The sequence below is a fragment of the Fringilla coelebs genome, assembly GCF_963513975.1.
Source record: "Fringilla coelebs genome assembly, chromosome: Z".
NCBI classification, from domain to species: Eukaryota; Metazoa; Chordata; class Aves; order Passeriformes; family Fringillidae; genus Fringilla; species Fringilla coelebs.
The window spans coordinates 17,493,503-17,516,476 of NC_140031.1; the positions used below are offsets into that span (position 1 = coordinate 17,493,503).

At 35.0% G+C, this 22,974-nt stretch overlaps 1 protein-coding gene across 1 annotated transcript in view; it reads left to right on the forward strand.

Moving 5' to 3' along the window:
* The window catches only part of MTREX (Mtr4 exosome RNA helicase), a 41,831-nt gene that overhangs the window by 1,435 nt on the left and 17,422 nt on the right, over positions 1-22,974 (forward strand). The window contains exons 3-15 of the mRNA XM_084225821.1: positions 311-377; positions 2,081-2,143; positions 2,650-2,762; positions 3,573-3,747; positions 4,690-4,780; positions 5,128-5,252; positions 6,449-6,547; positions 7,336-7,438; positions 7,579-7,710; positions 8,891-8,970; positions 9,608-9,718; positions 10,367-10,468; positions 11,810-11,935. Coding sequence (XP_084081947.1) covers positions 311-377; positions 2,081-2,143; positions 2,650-2,762; positions 3,573-3,747; positions 4,690-4,780; positions 5,128-5,252; positions 6,449-6,547; positions 7,336-7,438; positions 7,579-7,710; positions 8,891-8,970; positions 9,608-9,718; positions 10,367-10,468; positions 11,810-11,935 — 1,387 coding nt within the window. The remainder of the gene's footprint in view (positions 1-310; positions 378-2,080; positions 2,144-2,649; positions 2,763-3,572; positions 3,748-4,689; positions 4,781-5,127; positions 5,253-6,448; positions 6,548-7,335; positions 7,439-7,578; positions 7,711-8,890; positions 8,971-9,607; positions 9,719-10,366; positions 10,469-11,809; positions 11,936-22,974) is intronic.

Consider the following 22,974-nt stretch of genomic DNA (forward strand, 5'->3'; position numbering starts at 1 on the left):
TCAGTCTTTCGTATAACTTTTGTGAAGTTCAGTGTCAGATTTCTGTGAGAAGTTAATGAGAACACTTCTCAAAACACTGTAAAGAATAAGTGCATAGAAGCAAAACAGAACCAGAGCCAACATTTTAAGTAATTTTCTGTGTTAGTGGTATCAGTAGAATGTATACATCAGAAATAAACAGTTTCATGGAAAGGGACTCCAGTCCCTTCTTGTGGCCACGAGAGAAGGAGCTGGTAAAGAAAAGAAAGAAAAAAAAGAAAGAAAACTATGCTTTAATACTTCTTGGCAATTCTAACTCATATCTTTTTAGTCTGACAGATCTGATGCCTCAAGTAAAGGTGCAGTCTGTGGAAACTGTTGAAGGCTGTACACATGAGGTGAGTGCAGTGAAAAAACACATGAAAAGTATAGACTTGTTACACCTAATTGTATGTATCATTGCCAGTATAATAGTATTCTTTATTCTTCTTGCAGTTAATATATCACAGAATTTTTTTGGGTTGGGAAAAGGCCTTTGAGAACATTGAGTCCAACCATTAAGCCAGCACTGCCCAGTTCTCCCCTAAACCTTGTCCCCAAGTGCCACATTTATACATCTCTTAAGTGGCTTTAGCGATGATAGCCACTTTCCAGGACGGCCTGGTCCAATGCTTGACAATTCTTTTCTAATGTCCAGTCTCCCAATTCACAGTTTAAGGTCATTTCATATTCTCCTTCTGCTTGTTACCTCGGAGGAAAAACTGCCCCCCACCTGGGGATGCCTGCAGTGCTTCTTTGAGTTGTTGTGGCCCAAGAGCAGGACCTGGGAGTTGACCTTGCTGAATTTCACACCACTGGTCTTTGCTCATTGATGAAATCTGTCCTGATCCCTCTGCAAAGCTTTCCCGCACTCCAGCAGATAAAGTATTTCATACTATATTTATGAGTGTGAAGAGTTTGAAGTCTGTATCTGACACTGAGCATGCACAAAATGCACTTGAAAAATTAGTAGGATATCTTACCAGAAGGAGTTTTGATCATACTTACAATAAAATGGGTGATTGTGAAAGAATTTATTGTAATGTTGATAGGTTTCTATATTTGTAAGGTACCAAGAACACTTGAGGAGAATAACCTACTGGTTGGTAAAACAGGTTTCTCTTTGTAGTGTGATCAGTGCATTGAAGTATTCTGCTATTCTGGTTCAAGAATGAAATACTTTTTTCTAAAGCTGTTGAAAAATAAATATTGGTAAAAGTGGAAAATTGCATTTTTTTATGTGCAAAGTAATAAAAATTATCAATTTTCAAATTGTGTTGATGGACATAAATACGAATTCAAATATGAAAACTACACATTATTAATGCTTTCTTAAATTAATGTTTTCTTGAATAATCTTGTATCCATATATGACTATAAGAAAGAGTTTGTGTGAGAATCAAATATGTAAATTTTAACTTCCTTGTACTGTTATGGTCTTTTTATCTTCTGTGCTGTTTTCCAGAGCTAGCTCAAGTAAATTAGGGTCACATTCAAGGGCTCTATATTATCAGAGTTCCATAATGAGAGAGCTGTATATACAGTTGCTGATCAGGGTTCTAAAGCTTGTGTGTGTACAGTGTTTGTTGTTTTGAGATGTCTATTAAAGGTTTGCCATCACTTAGTAACTGAAGACAGCTTATGTATTTAAAGTGAATAAATACTAGATATTCACCAGGAATGGGAATGTTACCAGCATAAATACAGTGTATTTGTAAAGGGAATATTATCAATGTGAACTCAGTAATTGCTTCAAATATCCACTGGCCAGAACACATGTCTTGGCTGAAAAGCTAGTGTTTCAAGGCAGGTGAAGCAGTAGTGTCTCACACAAGACAGTAGGGATATCAGAGAAGTGAGAGAAGCAGCGCTGCTTGGGTAGGAGAATACAAAGATTGATTGAAAAGCTCTTGAGAGGAAGGAATGAAACCTTGACACATGAGCTTGTAGAAACAGAATAAAAGAAATTCAAATTGGTTTTCATATACTTCACATTGCTAGAAATGTCACTGCTGTGGACACAGAATTCTACAACTGTTTTTATTTTAAACATCTTTAATAGGTTGCGCTTCCAGCAAATGAAGAATTCACAGGTCTGAAGCCAAGAACTGGAAAAGCTGCAAAAGTATGTGACAGATTCCATTTCTTTGTCTTTTTGTACATGCTTTACATAGTAAGTGAGAGTAGAGGGAAAAATTATGTACTTTGTCAGTGAGGTCTGTAAAAGATGATTTGTCATAAATAAAATTGATGTTTCTCTATTTAAAATTTGGTAGGAAAAAATGTGGTTGAATGAGGTGGATAGGTGTTATGATATTCTTTCTGTAACATTAGGCAGGGACAGCATTCTAGTTCTCTTCCTAAGCTGTTAAATGAGCAAAAATTCAGTCATCAGGGCAAGATTTTACATTTGCTATGACAACAAGACATAAGCAAAGATCTTAGTTATGATATGAGGTAAAAATACTTAAATACCAAGTTGTTGCATAATAGTGGGTTAAGATCAGCAGAAATTACAAGTGTCTGCAGGATTTAATTTCTGCCTCTAATTTGCACACCTGGGCAGTCAGAAAAGTAGTTAGATGTAAGTCTGTTTTAAATTTCTGTAATGTTTTTGCTTTTTTCTTGTAGGAATATCCATTTATTCTTGATGCCTTCCAGAGAGAAGCTATTCTTTGTGTAGATAATAACCAGTCTGTGTTGGTGTCAGCTCACACATCAGCTGGTAAAACTGTTTGTGCTGAGTAAGTACTTTTCTAAAAGACTCTGATAAAAGAACAGTGTGATGTCCCTTCTGTCACTTTCTTGAACCATCAGTAGCTGTTGTGTTGCAATTTCTTAATACAGCATTCAGTCCACCAGTTTTAGAATGGAATTGGCTGCTATTTAATATCAAAATTGCATCTTCCATCATTTAGTGAGTAGTGAAAGGCTTAATTTGTGTTTAAACTTAGCTTTTATTTTTAAACTGTCAAGCTGTTACTGTATAGATTGAAATGAAATTTTCTTCAATACAGATTTCTGTAAATCTTGAAAAAATATCTTTGTTTTCTATCTTCTGGCTAGAAGAAGTAAGGACTTTCTTCTGTGGTGGTTTTTTTTTTTGGTGTTGTGGGGGTTTTTTTTGTTGTTTTGTTTTGGTTTGGTTTTTTTTGTGGGGTTTTTTTTTTTTGTCAGGGTACCTGAAATGTAATGTGAAATGTACATGATGTATTAGAGCATGGGTTCAAATGATAATAGTTTTGTTGTGACACAGTTACAGTTTTTTAATTAAACTACATGTACTCTTGTTTCCCTAAAAATCAGCTGACTTGGTGTTTAAAGATTTTTCACTCTGCAGAGATGCATATGTAGTTGCGCTGAACTTAATAATCTGGAGAGGAAATGCTAGATGTATTAGAGCATGGATTCAAATGCTGTGTATCATTCTCTTGATGTTCTGAATTGTACAATTTATTTTGTTCTTAAGTAAAATAATACACTCTGTCCTCCTGACAGCTGTTAGGAGGACAGAGTGTATTGCAGTGGTTAATGTGGATATTGTTTGAATACAGGTATGCAATTGCCCTGGCTTTGAGGGAAAAGCAGCGCGTGATATTTACAAGTCCAATTAAAGCTTTGAGCAATCAGAAGTACCGTGAGATGTATGAAGAATTTCAGGATGTTGGTTTGATGACTGGGGATGTCACCATTAATCCTACAGCTTCCTGTTTGGTAATGACAACTGAGGTAAGACAGACGTTAAATCTTGATCAGTGTTTTCTTCTACCCTTTTTGATTGTGGAGGTCTAATTTTAAAAGACTAAAGTGGCCTAATTAGGGTTGAAAATGTTCTGAAGTTCATTATGACTCTTTTGAATGTTTGAACTTCTGATTAATTAAAAAGTTAGGTAAATCTCTGGGAATTTGTGCTTTTGAACTGTAAGTCAGGAACTTCTGATTCTAATAAAGTCAGAATTTTATTTCCTGAGTGCTCAAGACACTGAGTATTCTTTAGATGTAAAATGCTGAAAGTCAGATTTCCTAAATCCTGGGTCAGTATTTTGTTCTAGAAAGGCAAAATAAGGAGGACAAAATCATTGAAGGATAGCTGAGTTGTTCACAGTAGGTGCTAGAACTCTAGGAATAGGTAGCTTTTCACCTTTGTTAAAAAAGTATTGTTTACAGACAGAGCTTTGTCATATTTCTGTTGTAGAAATGCAGCCATGAGTTGAAATTTTCCTCTTTTTGCCTTTACCCCAAAGGAACAGGCATGACTTTGGTAGGGAAATGTTAAAGAGATTGAATGATTTGATTTCTGACAAAAGATTTCATCTTAATCACATGGAAGTTATCTATTAGGATGAAGTAAAAAGAGGTCTTGGCAGAAGTAGATCTGTAGAGCTGTAACAATCACCTGACAGTGGAAGCTTGGAGAAATACATTGTCTCATTCTTTCATGTTCCTTTCAGAGAAACCAGTTTTTCTCAGTTAGTGAGATTGTTAGATTAGAATGAACTTGGAAAACGTCTTAAAACTTATCTTTAAATGCTTTTATGTTTTTTTCAAGATATAGTTTCATATATCCATGTAAAAGTGAACCAGAAATTCTGGCAGTTTTTTACTGACGTCCATGTAACATGACTGTTGTTATTTCATGTGGAGGGACTCAACTTCTACTTCCTTTTCTAGATCTTGAGAAGTATGCTTTACAGAGGTTCTGAGGTTATGCGTGAAGTCGCATGGGTTATTTTTGATGAAATTCACTACATGAGAGATACAGGTATCCTATATATACCTTTTTTCTTTTCAAATCTTTGTATTTTTTTCCCAAAACAATTTCTTTTTCTTTTGAAGAATTAAGTCTAATTTTCCTTTGTAAAATCTGTCATCTTTTTGTATAAATAATTCATAATTTATTTCTGGATGAATTTACATCCAGCAGTTTGTATTTTCTTCACCGAAACAGAAATGACTTTGATGCATTTGATATGCATATGCCCCACTTGTGTAGAGAAGATTTGTTTTATCTTTTTGTCTTATTTTGTTTTTAAGCATGCTGTTCTTGGGCTTCAGGAATGAGAAATTGCTTTGATCACATAAATTTCCCATGTGCTTTTCCATTTTCAGAACGTGGTGTGGTTTGGGAAGAGACTATTATTTTGCTTCCTGATAATGTACATTATGTATTCCTTTCTGCAACTATTCCAAATGCCCGTCAGTTTGCTGAATGGATCTGCCATCTTCACAAACAGGTAATATTTCCAATATGCTGTACCTCTGTGCTTTTGTCTTGTGGCTTAATACTGCCCGTTTGGTTGATAACTGGGCCTCTGAGTATCTTTTTAGTAACTTTATTGCTTATAGGTGATAGTATAGACCACTCCTGGCTTCTCTAGCTGTATTCCTACTTTTGCAGGTGGACTGGCTGGTGCTTTTGAATGGCAACATTAGAACTGTTTTTTAATGTTTTTCTTCCACAATTATTTAGGTACCTGCCTGTTTTAAGCAAACATTCTGAATTATGAAACACAGTGAATATACAGTAATTTTCTGAGGGCTGATCGACAAGAGGTTGTTAGGTGAATTTGGCTGAGGAGCTCTGTAAAAGGCCTTGTAGAAATCAAAAGTAAAGCTTGAATTCATGGGAAATACTATGTACACTTGCAAGCAAGTGAGAGGAGTGTTATATAAGAAATCTATCATGTCCTGTAACCTTTAGGTTTTAAATTCTATTCTGTTTTTTTCTAAGACATGCATTTATATAGCAAAGACTTTGTGAATTAGAACTGGGGAATTTGTTATCAACAAGAGGTTGGTCCAAGTTTAAAAATACTCTGGAGATTGACTCTTATGTTGTTTGTAATGAAGGGAATATAGTATAAAAAATGTCTATCTAAGTTTGGCACAAAGCCTCGACTTCGTGTTGCAGACCATTAGACTGTGGGGTTTTTAAATACAGATTTATGTAATATTTAATGTTTTAAAGGAAGTGGGGTTTTTTTCCCTAAACAAGCTTTCTTAATGCATCAAAACCTTAAATGTTCATGAAGGTCTACTGTGAGCCTTTCTTAGGTGTTTCAATAATGCTTCAGGCTTTTTCTACAAAATACACATTAACAGGTTTTCCTTTGATTTTCGAAGATGTTAATATTTCAAATCTGCCTAGTAATGCTGAAAGAAACACTGGCTGTCTTTACTTTTTGTGTTCATGAGAGAATTTTTGTAGCCAACTTGTATTCTAAAATATTTGCAAATTTTCATTTTCTTAAGCAATGTCATTAGTACAAAATCCATATTCAAAAAAGAAAACTTGTTATCTTAGTTTCTGAATACCTTACTTTCTGGTATTTATGAGTTTGCACTTTAATAATAATGTATTGAATTTTCCATCATGTAAGTGATATTACAGTGCAATTATGAAATATTTATGTGAATTCTTTCTTTATAGCCTTGCCATGTGATTTACACTGACTATCGACCTACTCCACTGCAGCATTATATATTTCCAGCAGGAGGAGATGGACTTCATCTGGTTGTTGATGAAAATGTAAGGAATGCTCAGTTTGTCTGAAAGATTGTTTTCTTCACTTAACAGTGAAAATCTTGAGCTCTTGCAAAATTCCGATTGGCTATATAAAGGATGTTTTTGTTAAAATTAAGTCCAAGTGAGTAATGGTGATCTCTGAATTGCTTTTAGATTTTGGAATGAGTCTTACACAAGAAAATGCTTTTATTATCTAATGTCATGCAATCAGCTGAGTAATACTTCCCTGAGATGTCTTAAGTGCCCACATCCTTGTTTGTTTTCTATAATGCATACTGCTTTCTGTAAATCTGCAAAGTAGTTGAAGTTCCTTGTACTGTTTCTTGCTCAAAAGAAAACATAGTGGCATGTAAATTGGACTTTAGATGAGAGACAAAATATTTTTGTTTCTTTAGGTGATTTTGAACTAAAAACTTGTTTAAAATTTATCATTAGCTCACTCAGCAGTTACTAATGCCATAAACAGTAGTGCTGCATTTGAAGATATGCCTTCATTGGGCAGTGTCATTTTGTCTGGACATTCCTCAAAGTCAGTTTTAGTACTGTATCATTCAGCAGGTCTCGCGTGGAGGGTAGAGTGGTGGATAGAACAATGAGCACTAACTTCAGAGACACACCAGTGCAATTCTGAGCTGTGACATTCACCTAGTAAACTCTTTCGATAGCTTATGCATTGTTTTTGTCCTTTTATCTGTGTATATGTGGGGTAATGGTACTGGCTGTGCAAAGCGCTAAGTATTTTTAAGTGGGCTATGTAAGTAACTATTTACAAGTTTGTGTTTTACATGTAGGGAGATTTCAGAGAAGATAATTTTAATACAGCAATGCAAGTGCTTAGAGATGCAGGAGAGTTAGCAAAAGGGGATCAGAAAGGAAGGAAAGGAGGAACAAAAGGTGAGTTTGAACCCATTCTGAGGTAATTTTTGGTATTAATTTTTTTCAAAGTCCTATGCAAGTTGTGCTTGTGTTTCAGTTACTCCATAAGATACTTTTTGTTGTAAAATTTAATTTAAATTAATGTAATCTTTCTGCAGGTCCTTCAAATGTTTTTAAGATTGTGAAGATGATAATGGAAAGGAATTTCCAACCTGTGATTATTTTCAGCTTCAGTAAGAAAGACTGTGAAGCCTATGCACTTCAGATGACAAAGTTAGATTTCAATACAGGTACAGATAATCTAATTGCATTTTATTCACAGATTCAGTTTGATGTGAAATACTACTTTTCCTGTTGAACATTTTGTGTAAAACCAAAAGGAAAATAGATACAGCTTCTTTCATTTATTATGTGGGTGCCTTGAGCTGTATTCAGTAGGAAGGTATTGGTGCACAGAGTGTCATTGCAGTGTCAAACTGTTCTTTGATTCTAAACTCTATTTCTTGCTCCAGTATGCCGTTTATTGTAACAATAACACCAGAATTCCTAGAAGATTCTGTCTATAATGGGAGAAGACTGATCATAAAAAAATATTTGCCAAAATTTTCATGTTATGTTCATTAGAAAAATAATACACTTGCAAAGTCCTAACAACTGTGTAATAAACCACTAGACTGTTCTTTCTCGACAATGCAATCCAGTTTTCTTTATTTCCTTCTTCCCCTTGCTTCTCAAAGTAAAAACCAAAATATAAACAAAGATTTTTTCCATCTTGGCTAAGACCAAGCTTTGCAAATAAGTTAAGCTCATTGCTTCTTGGAAGTCTAGAGTTTTAACAAAAATAAGGAATTTGTTGTAAATTGATGTACTGTTTCATGTTTGTGAGCTGTTCAAGGTTCTTGCCTGCTTATTTGCTCCAGTCTTTGCACATTTTGGTTTGGTGTGGCAGAATAATGCAGTTCAGAAAATTCTGTCAGAAAATTTAAAAATGTGAGTAAATGCAGAGGTGCATTTTCGTATTTTCTTCAGAAGCACACCTTTGAATGTATATTCTTGATATTCGTACTACTTAGTGGTAAGGGTGTAAACTTTTACAAGTTAACAGGAAAGAGCATCTCTATCCATGCAGACAGGGATTAGTAGGTAGAAGAGGAACTGGGCAGGTTTAAGAAATAGAGAGGGAGCCCATAAGACTGATAAATCCCAAGCTTGTAAGTGGCTGATGTTTGGACTGTTCTCAAAGTTTGTTCTAGTTTTCTTCTTCCTGATCATCTGCTTCTGCTATCTGACTCCTCTAGGCTTATTGAAGTCTTAATTGCCTGACCAAGTGTGGGTGGTTTTGTGTAGACTTCACAGTATTCCACTTAATTTTTATTGTACACTTAAATAAATATTGGAATGTGATACCACTTTATTTACATCTGGTATTAGCCTTCTGCATTTGTAATAACTTAAAAATTGCCTTCTTAGATGAAGAAAAAAAAATGGTTGAAGAAGTCTTCAATAATGCAATTGATTGTCTCTCAGATGAAGACAAAAAGCTTCCTCAGGTGAGTGGAGATTGGTTCTTTTGAATAGCGTTGAATTGCTGCTGTCCTGTTTTCTGCAACTTGTAAAGTTGTGGGTGTTGTGTAGGGGATATAGAAATTATAAAATTGGATAATCTCATTCGTCTCCCCAGGTTTTAGTATCTTCTGCATTGCTTTTTGTCATTATGAAAAAGGTAATATGGATTCCTTCCAGTTGCAATTCCAGAAGATAATGTATGTCAGAATTAACAGTGAAGTTCCTAGCCATTGTTTTATTTTTCCAATTAATGTTGAAGTAAACATGAGAGTTTATAAAGAGGTAGACCTGGGTTTAAAAAGTCTGGAAATAGTTCAAGTGGAAGTGCAGAAAGCACTTATGCAGTTATTGATTGCTGCGGCTTTCAGAAAGTTGCATTGCATTGATGCATCTGCAATCTAATTTATTTTGTAATGCCTAAGCATAGTGATGTTTTCTCATCTTTACAGTGGAAAAATACAAGCTTCTAAGCAGAATATTACAAGATTGAAGGGGTAGTTATTTTAAACTGGGGAATAGTGAATTACATGAACGCTAAGGGTAGTGTTGAGGCTTTCCTTTACAACTTTTAGTAACAAATACTAAAATTTGTTTACTGGTCTTTTGTATGTTTCTTCCCAGGTTGAACATGTGCTTCCCCTTCTGAAGCGAGGAATTGGTATTCATCATGGTGGTTTGCTTCCTATCTTAAAAGAAACCATAGAAATCCTTTTCTCAGAGGGCTTAATAAAGGTATTGTTTAAGTCCATCAGTAGTTTGTTGTGAATATGAGGCTGATAATCCTGAAAATCCAAGTACACCTTAGATCAGGGTGTATGCTAGTATTACAATGGAGATTACACAATTGCAGCTGTAGTTTTAAGTGTTCCAGCTTTTATTTACAAGTATTTGAACTTTCAGTGTCTAACTTAAATACTTTCTTAAACTATTTTATATTACATCTTTCTCCTGTAAATGGCTGTAGACATTTACCAAGCTGATTGTTGGTTGTACTAAGGACAAATACTCAGAAAAATGTAATGTTAGGTGAAAGTTGTGGTGGTTTTTTTTTACGACTAACTCCTGTTTTCTTCTTGCAAACTTGAATATTGAAATTAATTACTATTATTGATTAATATAATTTGCACTCCATTATGTTTTCTTTTGGAGTTTTTCACATGGACCTATCTATTTCTATTTGATTTTTCCAGGAGAAATAAGGAAAGGCAGAAAGATGGTTTTGGTCCAGTTTTTAAGTATTGAATATGCCTGTGTTCCCTGTATTGACTGCACAGGTTTATTAAAATCCAAAGAGGTTTTGTGTAGCAATCTCTAACTATTTTCATGTTTGCTTGAGATCCTATTTTTTTTTTCTTGCTTAACTTCAGTCTGTTTGTTTAGGCCTTATTTGCAACAGAAACTTTTGCTATGGGAATTAATATGCCAGCCAGAACTGTGCTGTTTACAAGTGCCAGTAAATTTGATGGAAAAGATTTCCGATGGGTAAGTGATAGAGAAGTTCTGTAGAATAATTGAATTATTTAAACCTTATTAGGATTAAATTTACTGTTAGTGTGTTCACCTCAGTGTAGTAGAAAATGAGTTTTTCTTTTAAAAATCTTTTGTCTCATCCATTCCTAGTTAATACACAGATTTTGGAAGACAGGGTTCCTCAGATTATTCATGAGATTGTTTAATAGATACATCAAAAGGGAATTAAATACAGGTTAGCAGCAGACATTGGATTATTCTAGGACTTCTGCACACCTTTTCCAAAACTGTGATACCCAGATATTTTATTCTGTATCAGAGAACTTTGAAGAATAAATGGGCTTCATGTCCTGTCATAATGATCACTAATTTTAACAGACTCATGAAAAGAGTTCATTGACCTTGGAAGGATATTATTTTCTTACAGTAGAACTTTTTGCATAATTATAAAATTTTAGACATTAAAACTTGGTATGTGGTTTACTTATAAATGAGGCCTTGCAAGTCATCGCAGCAAAGCTTTATAAGAGCCAAGGCTCATCCTTCAAAGGTGGGAAAATTGTTGTGAATGGGACAATTGACTTGACCTATGCAAGTTATGAAGTAAACATTTCTTCAATCTTAGTTTGGGCTGTTCAATTTCACTATTCATTTTGATTGTGTGTCTCTAAGATAGATATAAGAATGGGTTCGCTTTGAGATAGAAGAAATTTGGAACTACTGAAATTATTTAGCACAGTTTGCTTAAGTAGTTTTTAAAATCTGACCTAAAGTGCAACTTGGGGAGTTGTTGAGAATGCAGTTCCACAGATGACAAAACCCTTGTTTTATAAGTTGCAGAGACATAGGTAACCAGTTGTAGCTGCCTCTTGTCCCAGTTGTTTATAAACTTCAATTTCACAGTTAGGAGGCATAAAAATACTACTTTAGGAGGTATCATGTATTAATGTTGTTCTTGAATAATCTGAATAAAATGATGGATTATTTGAAGATGACTGAGATGCATTATCAATATGTTGAAGATCTGTTGTATCTCCACCATGCTCAGCAACCTTCCATTATAAAAGACATTAGTAAAATGGTTTTTGTGCTTATTAAAAATGATGCCCCATGATACCGAGCTATAGGAGTATTAGTTAGCTTTTACTGTTGACTTATATTGTTCATAGTTGTGGATTTATATTGTTTCATGGTACGTATGACTAATGAAGCAGTCTGTGATAACTGTTTGATAACTTAGAGAACTCTTCTTTTTGTACAGCATGTCACTTACTGTGCAGTTGTAACCAGCACAGTATGAGTTCCTGCTATTTTCTTGATGTTTGTTAATTTTTTTTCCTCATTTTGTTGTAGATATCCTCAGGTGAATACATTCAAATGTCGGGTCGCGCAGGACGCCGAGGTATGGATGACAGAGGAATAGTAATTCTTATGGTGGATGAAAAAATGAGTCCAACCATTGGCAAGCAGCTTTTGAAGGTAGGAGAGACATTATTTTGTTTCTGTTCTCTCAGAAGATTATGCTCACTTGAGTAATGTTTTGTGGAAAATTATTCACCTGAGACAAGAAGATCATGCAGGTAGAAGATGACAACTTCTAAAAGTAGCTTTAAGTGAATTCTCATAGGAGCTGGTATTGTGAAACAAAATCAGAAGACTAATATCATCCTTATTTCTACAAAAGTAGTATCATCCTTCTTTGTATAGAAGGGCTATCAGGCAGGACAAATAGAACTCTGTGTTGTTTTTCTAGTAATAGTGCTACTACTATTCTGTTTCTTGCTGACTGCCATCAGTTTAAGGCTTATGGTGAACTAGGAAAAGGTTTTAGCTTTCATAAGAGTTACTAAATTATTTAGTTCTGTGATGAAAAAAAACTTTGTAAATGGACTGTCAGTGTGATAGACGAAACAGATCCGGTCGCTCAAAAATGAGTTACACAGAATAAAGAAGAGTGAAGTGGCTGTCAGTGTGCAAAAATCAGCAATGGAGAAATTGACAGTTTGTGCAGAAAATACTGAAGTTTGGAAATTAAGAGGTTGAAAAAGTCACTCATGGTTGAGATGGGCATTAAGTTACAGGACTTCCCCAAACTGTAATGGGAGTTGTTACAGATTATCACACTAATACCCTCTTGCTTTATAATTTGAATATGAAATACTGTACTCATTGCACTTCTATTTAAATTCCATTGTAAAAATAACTGCAAAGAAATGTCTGTTGTGTGAGTTGCCTGTCTTAGACTGCTTACATTAATTGTGCTAAAATTAAAAAACTTGGGGAGTTACACTGCACTCCATTTAGGAGCTTGTAACCTTGGTGCAAGTAGCAGGCAGTTTGTATTAGAACAGCGTTTATGGTATTACTAGACTTAGTATAAATTGTGGGAATCATTTCAAGTCATCGTCCAGTTACGTTAACAAAAGGCATGGAGTTATTGCCAAAAAAAGGAGATGCCAATGGTTTTTTTTCAGGCCAATTAAAAACAAGGCGAAGAGTACCTATGTGACTGCTGTTAATTACGCCTATGTGGATTCTTTGTTGTGTGTCTTCAGCTGTCAGTGCTACCATATTATAATGTTAATCCATATTTTAGTGTATCTCAAAATATGTACGTTACACGTACCTTTTGTATGCCAAGAAAGTAGTATCTACCTCCTTAGAGTCAGAATTTTAATGAATGCTGCATTATGGCTAGCTATCCAGAAATCAGCAAAATAGATTTTAGAAATATTCATGGTATGGTAGCATTAAGTTTTTGTGTTTAATTTCTTGCCTTGATTTAATTTGTTTGTCAGTGGACTGTACACACATTTATTTCTTCACTTGCAGTCTTAATGCATGAGCACATCTCTGAGATGTATGAAGACGAAGTTTTTTAACTGGGTTTTTGTCATACTTAAAGAAAACGGATGTAATTTTGTGTCATACTTACTTTTAACTGAAAAATAAAGAGAATATACATAATGGGAGAATCAAAAGAGCATCTTTATAAATAATATTTATAAAAAGTCCCCAAAAAGGTTAATTTATGTGAAATAATTGTTAACAGCATAAGAAAAATGGTAGTTCAAATATTTCTCTTCATACTTTAAGAGATTATAAGCTCACCCATGCAGAAGGTGGGGTTTTTTTAAAGTTTGAAAATTCAGTAGTTTGAGAACTACAGAACTCAATCTGAATGAATTAAGATAGAGGAAGGAGTAGATCACTTTCTTTTTGATACTATCTTTGCAGTTTTTCTCTAGATTTTAAGGAAATAGTAAAGAATATTTCCTTCATCAAAACACCTTTGATTTTTCTTTCTTTTGAATTATAAGGATATAAATGGGAAAAATAATCACTTTTGATATGTTAGATTTTGATCTAAATGGATCATGTATTTAAATGAATTCATGTATTTCATTAATACATGATCTAAATGAATTTCATTAATTTTTGACACTATTTAACTTGTAAGCAAAGATTGACTTTGAGAATTTTCTGTAAAAGGCCAGAAGTGGCTAAAATGAAGATATTGATGTCCCTGTAGCTTCTGTAACTATTTAGCCAGTTGCTATAGGCAGTAAAAGTAACCTTTTATGAAATGAGCAGTACAGCACAAAAAAAGCGACTTTCTTATTTTCGTTCTTAAATACGAAGCATCTAGAGGAAATTCCATGTCAAACAGGCCAAGAAAATTAGTACAGGCTAGAAGTTATGTAACATACATTATATTTACATAATATTTACAATTCATAGTCATCATTAAGTATGTCTCAGATTTTTCTTACTGATGGTATTTGTTGTTAGTAAGATTGTGGACGTGTCTAGTGGTAGTATTCTGCTTTCAGGATAAGCTGAAGATTTATAGGAAAAACTCCAGAAGAAATAAATTAGCCTTCTTGAGAATGATAGAACATTTACATAGAACATTTTTGTCATAGCTCTTCAACCCTAATATGGGGTGTCTGACCCAAACCATTTCCTGAACACTAGAGCAAAACATCTAGGAATCGTGTTGTCAGCTGCCTCCTGCTGTGGTCGGTGAAGTGAGAGCTTTGAGCAAATTGGTACCAGCAGCATTGCTGCAGCTGTGCTGCTTGGCTGTGGCACTGTTCATTGCGACACTCTGTACAGTACTCTAGACTTACATTCAGCATTCCGTTCTTAGATGGAGTTCTTACAAGGGAGTTTTGTAAATATTTCTTAAACTCAGTAATGTACATTTGTCTTCTGCAGTGTAACTAGGTTTCTTTGTTTATACTTAGCATGTTATTGACCACTGAGTAATTAGTAGACTGGTGACTTGCATGAATCTGTAAACTCTGCTTACAAGACTATTGGGGCACCTTTCTGAAGGTGGTAAATTGTAATTGTACGTTTGCATGATACTAAGAAGTATTCAATTGGAATTTTTTTTTTTTGTTTCCTTTCTTAAAATATATTTATTCTTACTTAAAAGCTGTTTAGGTAGGAAGTTACTGTGTTAGTTTAGGTAGGAAGTGTAAAGCTTTTTCTTGATGCTAGATAGTCTTTGAAACCAGTGCAGCATCTTTCCAGTTGGAACATGGCTATGCTACAAGGATGCATTCCTACAGAGAGAGTTGAGTTACTCAACAGTGGTAATTTGTTATGTCTCTAAAAGACAAAAATCTTGAGCATAAGATTCTAACATAATCTCTATGTTACCGGAATGGATGATTGTAGTCTAAAAATGTGGTACGTAAGTAGGTTTTTGAACTTTGAATTTGAGCCTATCAGTGCGTTGCATCCACTTACGTTATCACAGGAGGAGACAGACTGAAAAATTCAAAGAAAACATAGAATCATCAAGGTTACAAGAGACCTTTAAGATCACCAAGTCCAGCTGTCAACCCAGGATTTAGCAGTGCAAGCCCTAAATCACTAAATCATATTACCCAGTGCCAGATACAGATACCTCTAAAACACCTCCAGGGATGGTGATTCCATCACCTCCCTGGACAACCTGTTCCAGTGCCTGACCACCTTAACAGTGAAAAAATTGTTTCTAATATCTAATCTGATTATCCCCTGTCTCAGTTTAAGGCCGTTTCCTTGTCCTCTCACTGCAGGGATAGCTGCAGATACTGGACCCACCTTACTAACAGCCTCCTTTCAGGCAGTTGTAGAGGGCAGTGAGGATTCCCCTGAGCCTCCACTTCTTGAGGATAAACACCCCCAACTCCCTCAGGTGTTTTTCATAAGACATGATCTCTAGATCCTGTCTGAGCCTTCCTGTCCTTCTCTGGACATGGTATAGCACTTTGAGGTCCTTTTTGAGGTGAGGGGCTCAGAACTGAGCGCAGGACTCTGACGTGTTACCTCATCAATGCCAATCCTTTCCCCAGCCCTCCTGGCTACACTGTTTGTAATAGTGGAATACAGGAATGCATTTGTCTGCCAAGGTAAAAAATACTTTAATATGCTTTCTTGTCTTTTGTCTATGGAACATAAAGTGCCCCAATGCCAAGCTGTAGGAGATACTCCACTAGCTACATCTAGTTCCTTGGCAGGACCTTCATTTTATAGAGCTGGCTGTACTGGCCTTATTTGGTTTGTATGCTGCTATATTAGAAGTCTCATTGCATTTTATTTTAATTCTTAAATTGTTTTATTGTACTGGGCAAATGAACTCAACAGCAATTCAGACAGTTCAATAGTTTTTTCTGCAAACATCAGCTTAGCATGCCATCTTAATTATATTATGGTACTTTGGTTTGACTGAGAAGTTACTTCTAGGGGGGGAAAAATGCCTCAGGAGTTGAGAAATTTACCAAATTCTACATCAGGAGAGAAATACTTCACCTGGAAGTAGGCACTAATTACTTGTTGGAAAAGACATTGCAAAATCTAAAGTAATAGATTGTTACTAGTGATTTGAGGACAGTAAAATATTCTTCTGAAGTTGTGACATGGATGAGAATCACAATGAAACATGTATTTTGGATACTTTATAAAATGTATTTAGATAAAATAATGTTAATGTGAAGTAATTGTTTTTACTGTAAACTGCCAACCTTTTCTTATCCTTATGAAATACGCATTGCAGTAATTTTCCAGGCTTTGATTCAGGAAGGTACCTTAATTTAAAATTGCCTTAAAAGTCAACAAGATTCCAGCATGTAATCGCAGAGATCAGGGAAATGGATAATCACCCTTTATGAACAGGGTCACAGTTTTGCATGTAATTATGCAAGATGGAAGAGAACAGCAAATAGTTGTTCTTGCTGATGTTTGCAACCAAAATATAGGAAAATGAGGTGCATGAAATGGTGTGTAAAATGGTTTGTCATTCTTGAACTTCACCTCAGGATTTTCAAGAGCCTGTAGGCCTAAGCTAATAGGTTTTATTTATTAATTGTGGTTGCTGCTTTAATACCACAAAATACTTTCAAGTTTTATTAGTTCAGTCTGTGGAAAGCAGTTTTCCTCCAGATTTTTTAAAAATTTACGTTGGTGAACTTACCACTGTGAATGTGAATGCATTTTGGCTAAACTAGATTTTTTTTCTTTGCCTTTGTATTCTTAAAACAAAAAGGATGAATTTGAGATGAACAGATGAGAAGGTACTTTTTAAAATTTTTTTGATATTAACATTTTATACAAGTGGGTAGTCTTTGCTAGGGTACAGTTTTCCTTTCAGTTAAAACATACTGCATATTTACCAAAATTGTAAAGTGTCTTAAAATAAATACATCACTGTCCTGATACCTATGGTGGCAAATCTGTTGAGGATGTCAGCTAGTTTATTCTTGAAGATAGAGATATCATTTGCTTTTTCCAAAAACAAGGAGAAGACCAGAACTTGGAGTTACCATCCTGAAGTAAAACTAATGATGGCTACAACAATAGCCTACTATATTAGAGAGTAAATGGCTAAAAATTTTCATCATTCAAAACGAACTTGAGAAGGTAGTATTTGGAGGCGAGAGAAACAGAGTTATATTGTTTTCCTTTTAAGTCTCTTGTTACAACTGGAGCATTTGTTGAATTCCAGCCTGAGGTATTTTTGCCAGCAAAGCCTGCTAGAGCAATGTTTTACCACCCACAGTGGCTTCTGTTTGTCCTGGTGTAACTGGTTTTGGGGCAAAGCAGTGAGCCAGATTGGTAATAAATTTGTGCTTAAATAGACATTTACCATTGTCTGTTAAAAACAAACTCACAGAAGAGTTTTTTATTGATTTTGCAGTTGTGCTAATGTACCTCAGGGTAATTCTTCTATCAGTGTAACTGCATAGGGTTTTTTGTAATTCAGAGAGAGACTGAATATTTGTGTGGTTATTTTATTACTGATATATGGAAAAAAGCATGTTGCTGTTTTGCAGAAGGTGTTTCTGTGTCTTACAGACATGTAAAGCGGTCACTTTTGTTTCTATTTAATAAGGGTTTTAATAGAAATTTGTGATTTGTGACTGTTACAGACATCTAAGTCTATCTTTCCCCTTATGACAAAAAAAAGGGAAAGATCTTTGAGTTATTACCAGTTTGCTCTTTCTGTAAAGTGTTTTTGTTATTTACTTTCTGGAAACTCATTGATTCAGTTTATTTCTGGAAACATTGATAAGCAAATGCAACTGTCACTGGACCAAAATGGTGTAAATTATGTCCTATATTGTATCTAATTTCATCATTGTGAAAGATACTTCATTGTTGCTTTGCAAATTAATTCGTTTCAGACAGTATTTGCCATTTGATGTTCCCACGACAGGCTGGGGAACAAGAACGTTATGTGGAGAATTTGTTCCTCTGTCTTCATGGGAACAGATTTAAAAATGTAAATATTTTTCTCCTTCTGTAAGAGGTAACAGAGGGAGTAACTCTTACCAAATGTATGTCTTGCTCAACACTACAAGCCATTATGCAGCAATGACAGCTCTCACATCTCTAGTTCGACAGGGCTTCCAAGTCTTAACAGTAAAAAAAAAAAATAAAGGAAAAAATACTGTTTATATCAATTCCATACACTAATCTTCGTCATCCCAATCTTTATATCTATCTTGTTTATGTGGGCAAGAAATGGTTATACCAGTAAGTATGAATCCCCTCTTGGATTGTTTGGTTGTGTTAAGAAGGGGATTTGCTCTGAAATTATTGGCAGTTAAACCTGTATAACTAGTAAGCTGTATAGCAGCTATAGTTTTCAGATTATCATCCTTTTTTTTTTTAGCTTTTGACTAAATTATTTCTGTAGTGAAGTGTTCATTATTATGTTCCTGATTTTTAACATTATCAGCTTAATCCAGTCATTCTTTTGCATATATCTAATAACCCAAATCTCAGAAAACTTGAAAGGGTGCTTCTGTTAAGTTAGCTTAAAATTTTATGAAAAGTCGTTGCAAGTGCAAAGGGGATCATTGATATCTGAGAACTTTATTTGATATGTGCAGACTGTTCTCAGTATCCAGGCAATTGTCATCCAGAGGGATGAAAAATCTTGCGAAGTTATTCTGCTTTCTAAAAACTATTCAGAAAAAAATCTTATGCTGCAGTCTTGTTAAATTTTTGAGGTGAGGAAGACTGTCCTCTCTGAAGGAATGAGGGGCAGGATTACTTGCAGAAAAGGAAGCTGGAAAACTGGAATGGTAATTCTTCAACAGCAGTGAGTCATGGAGGCAGTGCATGTTTGAAAGTGACTTCTTGATGCCTGTTCAAGGCAGTCTTTCTCATCAGCTCTTTTTGCAGCTCTCATAAAGTCAGGCTTTTACTTGATCCTTCTGCATTGAGTGGTTGGTGGTTCTTCCTTTCTCTAATATGGAGCTTTTTCTATGGAGACAAGGGTGAAGCTTCCGCAGAGAAAGAGATGTTGAGGCAGATGATGGTGCAGCCTAGCTTGTTGAAGAGAAGGCTGATATATTTTGACAGGAGGCCTTCTGGCAAAGGATGAACTAAGTGCTTCACAGTATTTTTAAGTAAAGTAATCAATCTGGGAGCCAGTGGCAAAAGTGTTGAGCTGAAAAATGGGTTTCAGGAGGAGATAACCGTCAGGGAGAAAATGCAAGTTAAAACTGATTTATGTCTTATTATATCTTGGCAATAAGCATAATCCAGTATCGTTGAACACTTTATACTATGAAGACTCTTTGAAGGTAGGTTAAGAAGGAAAAGCGTACCTTTTCCTGTCAGTAATATATCCCATCTTCCCTCCCCTCCTGTTACCTGTTTCTCTCCATATTATGTCTGACAGGTGACTTTAGGTGAGCACTAATTGTCTCTTCAGTAATCATGGCTGTCTTTAGTATTTGCCATAAAAGGCTGATGGGCTACTCATGCTTTGTGTGTACTTAGTATAAAAGAACAACTGTGTTTTAGTATAAGGTTTTCTAATGCAGCTGCAAAATTTGGATGTTGCTGCTAAGTAAATGAAGGGCATACAGGTGATTGCTCCCTGTCAGGTGTGAGTCTACTGATAGCCTGGTGTAATAGGTAAAGACTAATGCCTGCAGCAGAACTTGCTGGCTGTGCTGAAGGTGTAGTACAGTAGAGCTACAGTAGAGCATATTTCATTTGAAGAAGTAGCAGTTTCAGTTTTCAGATAAAATAAGCTTCTCAGAACTCTTTGATTTCAAATGTATTGCTTAGAGAACACTGAGAAGACAGGAGTTTCTGAAACTTGGAGAAAGATGTGTTTATGAGATGATGGAACAGGAAAAATTCACTATTTTTGCCAAAACAGGATTTGTGTTTCAACTGCTATGTCTTAATAGAATGATGATATTTTCAAATGGTAAATGCTGATCATGTGTTTAAAATAAAATTGCCACATCAGCAACTGGCTCAGACATTGCCTTTCAAGTAAGTCTGCTTATGTAATCTCTGAAATAGCTGGGGTTTTTGTTTGCTTTTAAATCACTTCTTCATATTTGAACTCTGCTGATTTTAAGAAAAGGTATTTAAAGTGAATCTGCAGGAATTGTTTGGTCTTTCTTGGCATGTTCTGTGTATATTGTAATTATATGAAGTTGTTTGTTTTGTCACTTAATGATCACATTTAGTTTGGAGTGTGACACAGTTCTATTCTTTGAAATAGTTTATGAGTCTTACAAGCGCATGGTGAAGGTTTTCCCTCCAAGATGTCAGGAATGGAAAGAAGATTTGTTTCATTGTGTGATCAGAGCAGTCATGCAGCAGCTTTTTGCCTGATCTCTAGCACCTATAGCCAGCTGGTGAATGTATTCCAGCTTCTTTAGCTGATGCCTGACTAGAGCAGTGGACATTGCAGTGGGAAAGAATCTGACCACTGTTAGCTGACACTGGCATAATTGCTGTGCCATTCTTCAGTAAATGCCATTCTTTAAATGGCATTTTTTGTTATAGAGAGGCAAGCTTTTTATGGAGCAATAATTTCTCTTTCCTAGAATAAATAATATATTTAGAAAATGGACAGGAGGTTGGTACATACATAATACTTTTATCAGGTCTAAAAAAAAAAAGCTATGCTACATATTGGTTCGCATCAGTAACAGAAGTTCTGTCATCTTTATTTGATATATTAAACCAGAGGCATCTGTAGAAACTTGAGCACTGCAGCTCCACTGTTGATGTTGTAATTCGTGAGACATTTCTGTTAGTAGAAACCCATCTGTGATGAGTTCACAGTACTGAAAATATTATTTTAAATACACATTTTATGGTCTAATTTAAGAGATACTTCTGCTCGGAGATGCAGAGCACTTGAGGTAAAAAAGTAGATGTGAATTTATGATCCACTCAGAGATGTAATCTAGAATGACTGAATGAGTGGCCATGAGAAGCAAAACATTAGAATATGATTTATCCAAAACTTGTTTACATGTATTCGTGCTTGTACTTTTGGAGTATAAACATATGCTGAAAGCTTTTCTGTAACAATTGTGTTCTTTTCTGAGACAAAATAATGAGGCAGTGAGTAGGATTCTAACATTTGTAAGGTTATCTCATAAAGCTCTGTCTCACTTAAAGCAAATGGGGTTATGGTATTCTTAAATTGTGTACATGTGAAGGAGTTTTGGATTCAAACTGCCTCTTACTCTCATATCAGTGCATAAATGGATGTAGGATATGAATTCCTGACAGTACCTTTAAAATTGAAAAAAATGTGTGCATTGTCTTATTGTTATTTAAAGTCCAGCATATTTGGCTTAATCTGGAAGACCACTGGGTTTGAATTTCAGCATTTGCATATATAAACAAGTCATCAGTTATTTTTTTTAAATAACCAGTGATTTTTTTAAATTAGATATGACAAGAAAATATCTGCTAATAGAGAAAAGCATATAAATTAGTTGCAAGAAGTTATAAGGTTTAGGTAAAGCAATTTTTGAGCTTACAAAAGGCACAGAGCTGCTTGCTTTCTAGTGTCAGTGTTTCTTAGCTTCTAAAATGTTTGATTGAATACGTGGAACTTTAACAATCATATAGTTGCAGGAAAAATAGGTCTTGAAACATCCTTATTTTCTTGTTACATTTTAGTTATTATTTAAAATTTTTAATTATAACTAAATTTACTGATAGGCCTTATTGAAATTACAGTTCTTGTTTAGAAAATCTCTTCTATTTCATATATAGATAGTTTTAAGAGAATGAGAGGTACAAGACCATTGCAAACTGTTGCCCATTGTCTTTTATTATGCTTTCAGATTAGATTTCACTTGCCATTTTATTCTTTGTTGTTTGTGGATGGCTTCAGACATCTAGTACAATTTTTAGCAGACTGTGCTATTTTTCTGTCTTTGCCTTTTTTACATTTCTTGTAAGTCCAGCCCTCTTCAAGTCTCTGGGAGATTTTGTTTTGCAAAACACTGAATTTGCGCTTGTTTTCTGTTTAGGAATTCACAAGAGTTTAGTTTTTAAAATTCCCTTAAACACTTAATCACTTTATTATGTTACATTGTTGGGGGTGAATCTATTGTCTTAAGCATTTCAGGAATCAAGGAGGTATGATAATCCATGTCCTTGTTAACACCTTCAAAAAGCTCTGAAATATTTGTGAGATCTATCTTGGTTTTTTAAAAAGCCTATTTGTGTTGCTGTTGTCCTGTGTTCTGTCCAGCTGTCTGGTTATTCTGTTTTCCACTGCTTTAGTTACACACAAGCTTTAATTTTCTATTTCATAACTCCTGAATTTCCCCCGTATCCTTTCTGAAAGACAGCCAGATACCCATTCCTTTAACACTAGTGCTACTTGGATGAAAGGTTATGCACCACACTTGGAAGTTCTGTACTTCAGAACTGTTGGATCTTTCTCATCTGATTTCAGCAATTTGGTGATCAAGGTGGCCTTCTGTGCTGACATTTAAGTGAGACGCAGTTTCTCAGGCTTTCCCTTGCTTGGAGAGGCTGTGTGTTCAGCTCTTCTAGATCTTCTTTGGACATTGTTCGTGTTTTATTTGTTCTTTGAAAAACTGGTTGTTTTAGTCCATATCAATTAAATGTTTGCTGTTTTATGATAACAAGATTGTCCTCTTGGGTAGAACATAGTAACAACCAATGATGAGTCAGAACCAAAGATGTATTTACTTAGTCCAGTACTCCTTTTT